At 33.5% G+C, this 6,303-nt stretch overlaps 1 protein-coding gene across 1 annotated transcript; it reads right to left on the reverse strand.

Moving 5' to 3' along the window:
- Nucleotides 1–431: 431 nt before the first annotated feature.
- Nucleotides 432–6,124, reverse strand: LOC130803883 (uncharacterized). The gene is made up of 3 exons (XM_057668106.1): nt 5,901–6,124; nt 3,484–3,599; nt 432–1,128 (listed from the first exon to the last, which is right to left on the reverse strand). Exons 1-3 carry the CDS (start codon nt 5,988–5,990, stop codon nt 636–638), a joined length of 699 nt encoding a protein of 232 aa, XP_057524089.1. The 5' UTR covers nt 5,991–6,124; the 3' UTR covers nt 432–635.
- Nucleotides 6,125–6,303: the final 179 nt, after the last annotated feature.

Consider the following 6,303-nt stretch of genomic DNA (forward strand, 5'->3'; position numbering starts at 1 on the left):
AAAATTAATATTCCTAAACACAATATTAATTTTATTACTTTGTTAATCCTTTATTTTAAAAAGGTGAAATTTATTAATAATAAATCAACTTTACCTCAATTCGATGAAAAAAAAATGTTTAATTTTAAATAAATCCACATATTGAGTATTATTGTTGAAAATAAACACTCATCGTTCGTTTATAAGCCTCTTTGTAAGTCAAATAATTAAGAATAAACAATAACTAAATTTATTTTTAGCAATTATATTAAATAGATAGATTATCAAAAAATAAATAATAAATGAGTTTATTTCTAGCAGATTAATCGATGTTGGTGAGAATTTTTTGCTAATATCTTGCATTAATGAAAATAGGAAGAATTATGCCCTTTCTCTATTTGTTTGACTTTTGTCTTATAGCCCAGGCTGTGGTAGTACTATTAGCACATAAATAGTGGAAAATGAACAAGCTTAGATTAAATAAAAAGATTGTTACAATATTGATGTCTACCCTAGAGAACTACAATTTCTCTATTAATTCTACAACAGCATTTAACAATAAAGGTAGACTTTACAAGAAGTTTCTGTAACAAAAATGCTTCATTAACAAATCATCTCAAATTAGCCAGTGTTGAAAGAGAACCACACCAGACCGATCAACCAAATCCAGGCGGAATATCAAGATCCTCATCATCGGCATCAGAAGCTCGCTTGTGCTTTCCAGATGATGAAAAACTAGGAGGAGGACTAGAACCATCTTTCTTTGGTGATGGATCAACATCGTTACGAGGTCCTCTCGTAAGTTCTTCAGACTTATTACTAGGATGAGACTGTTGTGTTTCAGATTCTGAATTGTGATTGTTTGCTACTGTATGATTGTGCTGAAAGCAACCTCGAGAATCTATATGATTTCCATCAGACATTGTACCATTATAGTCTCCAGAAGCTTTGACAGAACCACTTGATTCAATTTGTTCCTTTCCTGACGCTTGACCCGAGGAAGAAGCTGATTCAGTCTCGATTTTTCGATGAGGATTCAGTAGTTTATCATAGACTGACTGCACTGTCTCTCTTATTTCAGTTTTCATGCTGTCCCCAGATCGAATAATCTCCCATAAACCTTCTGAAATTTGATTCATTACGTTTTCACTGTTTTAAAGATACAATTTAGACTAGTATTTCATAATTTGGTATGTCATAGTTACAGCTCAGAAGGTAAGCCATGAAAAGTACAGACCACAGAGTAACAGAATAATGATGCAATTCTTAGTTCTAATATTTACTAACTGCTGCATCAACTCTCCAAGCAAACCAATCAAAAAAATAAGCACCAAAGAGCTCAAGCACATAATCAGGCTGACATGAAGAAATATAGAGTAAACCAAAGAATAGTTAAATAGAATACCAAATGACAACATGATCAATCTGACTGTACTTGACCATTTTAGTATCTGTCTGTAGTAGCTGCTTCTTTCTATGTCTCAGTGAAAGTAGAAAAAGAAGAACATGGTGTCTTTGTTAAAAATTGAAAATTTATCCGTACTGTGGAAAAACATCACGATGGTTTCCACTGCCGGAACATCAATTCTATGTCCAACAATCACATGCCACCTGATGTGGTCAACTTCATTTGTAATCAAGATCAAAAAAATTGGACTATGCGTTGCTCAAAAGGATCTGAGATTCATTGCAAACTAAAGCTTCTAAGGCTTCGCTCACAGAGAATAATCAGTGCCATGCATTGTACTTAATCAAGCAAGTGGAACGGCTTGTGGGATAATCTGATTTATGGTGTTAAGTCTAGGAAATACATAAGAACACAAAATAAAATGGGTTGGTGGAAAATAATGTTGGTAGGCTAGATTCAGCTCAACCTATTTTACTGGCTATTGTATTTTGCTCAAATCATTTTTTTCAAAGGTTGCTGAGCAGGATCAGCCAGGTAAGTCGGAATCAGCTCATACTTACACATGCATGAATTATCTTTGAGGCTAGTTAAAGAGGATTTTAGAAGGGTGAATTGTGTTTATAATAAATCACATAATATTCATGTACAAAATGAAAAGATCAAGGATTGATGAAAAAAGTACTTTAACGATTTGTTAAATGATGTCAAGGGTGGTGACATGAGACACCTTGATGGAACGGGTGAAAGAAAGCACAGCTTATGAGATGGATAAACAAATTAGAGGTAAAGGAATCTTAGAAGAAAATGTATTACATTTGAGTCTTGGATATGTTTAGGGAACAAGGGATTGAATTCACAAACCTCTTTTACAAGATATCGAGAAGAAACAAGATACTGAAAGAAAGACCAGCAAATAAGCACTATATTCCTATCTTCAAAAACAAAGGGGATGCAACTACCGAGCAATTAAGCTTATTAGCCACACACTGAAACTATAAAAAAGGGTTATAGAACATCATCTGAGAATGTATACGAGCATTTTAGAAAACCAATTTTTATTTTATGTTACGACGATCTACCTTGAAAGCTATACATCTCATGCTGAAACAAAGGGTAATTGCACGGTAAGGAAAAAAGAACCTCTTATTTTATTGAATGAGGTGTATGATAAAGTACCAAGAAAAGTAATTTGGTGAGTTGTGACAAAAAAGTTTGCCACGTGTGTGGATCATTATAAGATTTATTCGTATATAGTTCTTTGGAGTATGACAAAAATGCATCCAACTTGTCCCAGTTGGTAGCTCAAAATGGGCAAGTTGGTACGCTATGTCCCTCCCCATACGCATACCCATCACCTAATTACCACCCATGACCGAGGTAAGCATTCAAATCCATCCCCACCGACTATGGCCAACTTGGTATACGCTATGCCCTCCCTCACCTTAAATTTTCATACTCCATGTCCTCATTATATGTGCTCCATACATACGTAATTCCTTATAAATTTAATTGTATATCTAATTTTATTTGAACCACACAATCTAATTTTTGTCAATAGTTTTTAATAAAAAGATAAAAAATTGATAAAAAGTAGTAAATTGTAGCTTTGGTGTGACCGGGTATGGGGCGAGGTGGCTAAGACCTTATACCCATCAACTACCCACTACTCATGACGACTAAGACATTTCATACTTATATCCACCTATTACCCACCAAATTCATACCCATGTCTGCTCCAACTGGGGCGGATGCGGTGCGAAACCTATGTAATTTTACTCGGCTTCCATCCCTAAGTACGAGGAAGTACAAACTAGAAATAGTCATTTTATTAAGTTATAACGAGAGAATGAGACAAAACACAAGTTAATGCAAGAAATATCTAGATGAGATGAAAATAGAGAATTAGTTGTGGATGAGATGAAATAAGAGAATTAATTCGTGGATGAGATTCGGAGTAAGAATGTGGGACCAAAGCCAAAAGTAGAAATGTAACAATAAATTGAATGATCCAAAATGAAAACTATAGCAAAATCAAAAATACAAGGGGAATATATCCTATTTAATGCAATAATAACATAGCGGAAGTTGAAACTAACCGAATCTCATCATGAATTGCATCACAAAGCTGCCTAGGTATCATATTTTCTGCACCAGGACGATTCAGTGCTGCAGACTGCTTAACTGCAGAAATGATATTGTTCCGCAAGGTTTCCTGTAATGACCAAATATCAGAAGCCAAAGAAATATCCATAAACCAAGCGGAAGCAATGCAATCACTGTAGGAACATTGAGGAATGTGGTGTGTGATGCAAACAATAATAGTGCAAGTAACTAGAATGAAATAAGCAATAAACATTAAACAAACTAAACAAACAACAACAAATTTACGAAGCTCACCAAAATTTGTTACATCCTCACTAGGGGCTAGTGTTTGATTCATATGTTTAAAGAACAAAAGCTTGAAGCTCAGAAATTTGTAGGTATTACAATGGTAGAGCAACTGATGAGAGTAGGAAAGAGATATACAAAAGCAAGGGAAGCACAATAGGAACATTGAATCTAGTCCTAACTCCTAAACACACAAAGAGTGACTATTTATAGGCAAAGAAAACAAGGGGCAACAACTTAGAACCTGGCAGAAACTCGTAAATGAAGCAGAGTTGGGATGCTCGTTCGAGCGCTCCACTACTCATACGAACAGCCTCAGAAAGCGACCCACTACTCGTTCAAAGCTTTTCCAAAAAGCTTCATACCAATGCCAAAATGTTCCAACTCCCTATACTTGTATCGATATAGCAAGAAAACTCTTTTGCACACTCTTCTTCACAATGATTCATCTTCTAGATAACACATCTTTGTCTCCCCATGTGCATATGTATGGAGATTCCCAAGCTTACCTCAATTCAGGCAAGACAAAGATTTGAAAATCAAACTCTTCCTCCCTTACTCTATGAGTCCAAAACTTAACCAAGTTAATGTAGGAAAGTAGAATAACTCTTAAGAGAAATTAGTTATTTTTTTAATTAGTCATTATTTAGTTTTCTTAGATCCATAAGATTAGGATATTCTATTTTTGTTATATATATACGAGCTCACATTGTACATATGAGATTATGAATGAAATATAGAAGTTCTTAAAAACCCTAAATACTTGTTCATTGTTTTATCATAGTATCAGAGCCTTAAGGTTTCTAATTGATTTTTTCTTAAAAACCAGAAACACGTTCTTTAAGCCTCATCATTTACCCTGAAAACTTACCAAATAAAAAAAATGGTTGGCGATATTTTCACAGAAATCAAAGCAATAGAAACCAACCAAGAACAAAACTAACAATTAATTCCAATGGAGCAAGTCTTACAAGTTACAACTTCTCCAACAAGTTTTCTTATTATTTTCTGCTAATCAAGATTAGCCTATTCACCATAATGACAAAAATGCCTTCATTCATGGGGAAATTGAAGAAGATGTGTATGCATACCACTAAGTTTGTCTTAAAATTTTAAAAATGGAGAAGGTTGTAAGCTTAAGAAAGTTATGTATGGGGCTGAAACAATCTCCCAAAGCCAAGTTTGAAAGATTTACCATAGGTAATAAGAGATATAGATACAGACAAAAGCAACTCTGATCACACATGATTTTTAAAGAAATGTAATAATCAAGTCACTTGCTTGATAATCTTTGTAGATAATATGATTATTACAAAAAATGATACAGATGAGATATAGGCATTAAAGAGAAAGTTGTTTCAGGAGTTTGAAATGAAAGATCTTAAAAACCTCAAATACTTCCATGGTATTGAGGTGCTAAGATCAAAACAAGGAATAATTCCCCATGAATGAAGGCATTTTTGAAGTATTTGAAGAATTTGTGTAAGATGGATATTCAAAATCCTACCACTTAACTTGAGAGTGTACGAAAGTAGAACAAGTCTTAAGAGAAAAGTTAGTTATTATCCTCAATATTAGGATATTCTTTTTTATAATTATGTTATATCTATGTGCTCACAATGTACATATGAGATTAAGTATGAAATCCAGAAGTTCGTGAAAACCCTAAATTACTTATCTATTGTTTATCAGTTCAATCAATTTCTTGGGCGAATAACAGTTACTGATAACAACAAATCTAATTCTAACAAATGGGTATCAAAATTTCCTCAACGACATGTTACTAGAAGGAAAATTAAAGTCCAACAATTAACAAAGTGATAAACTGAAAAAATCAAAAACATAACCAATGATAGCTTCATTCTATCGATTACTTCTTTCAAAAGCATTGGGGTTTAACATAAGTATAGAATTGAACATCTGTACTAGATCAAAACCCGAATAAATCAGCATTATTGCCACAAAGCTTCAACAATGGCTCAAATCAACTATGATTACGTAATATGCAATAGACTATACAGCAATAAAAATACTCCGATCATAATCATATTATTATATAGAACATAATATATCAACGAACAAATAAATAAAAAATTGAAGAAGGAAGGGAGAGAAAAAAGAATACGTTTTGCTTGAGCTGACGGACGATTTTGAGACGGAGGCGGTCGAAATCGCCATCATCTTTGAGTTTAGATATCACTTCTTCTGCATTCATCTTGTCTTCCTTTCCTATTAGCGCCTGCGCTTTCGCTCTTCTCTGTGATTATGATGGACCATGTCTTTTTAACTACTCTAAGACTACACTAGATAGTGAAATTGCAATTTTGCAATTGTTGCATTGAATTCTTTTTCCACAAGTAATTTTTAAATCCACGGATAATCTTAAACTTCCAAATTTTTTGTTTCTGGTCAAGTACTTATTTTGATTGGATACTGAAATATGTGGTTAATTAGGGTGATTATTCATGACGTTTGTTTTTTGAAAAAAATTTCATTACATTAGGTTAGAGTAGCACAATATTGACAAA

This window comes from Amaranthus tricolor, chromosome 17, assembly GCF_026212465.1.
Source record: "Amaranthus tricolor cultivar Red isolate AtriRed21 chromosome 17, ASM2621246v1, whole genome shotgun sequence".
NCBI classification, from domain to species: domain Eukaryota; kingdom Viridiplantae; phylum Streptophyta; class Magnoliopsida; order Caryophyllales; family Amaranthaceae; genus Amaranthus; species Amaranthus tricolor.

Excerpts from the sequence above, each read along its gene's own strand:
- LOC130803883 (XM_057668106.1), bottom strand. The coding sequence starts at position 5,990 with ATGAATGCAGAAGAAGTGATATCTAAACTCAAAGATGATGGCGATTTC. Across the intron at positions 3,600-5,900 it reads TCCGTCAGCTCAAGCAAAAC|GAAACCTTGCGGAACAATAT; the intron begins GTATTCTTTTTT and ends TGGTCATTACAG. Across the intron at positions 1,129-3,483 it reads GCAATTCATGATGAGATTCG|TGAAAACGTAATGAATCAAA; the intron begins GTTAGTTTCAAC and ends TCTTTAAAACAG.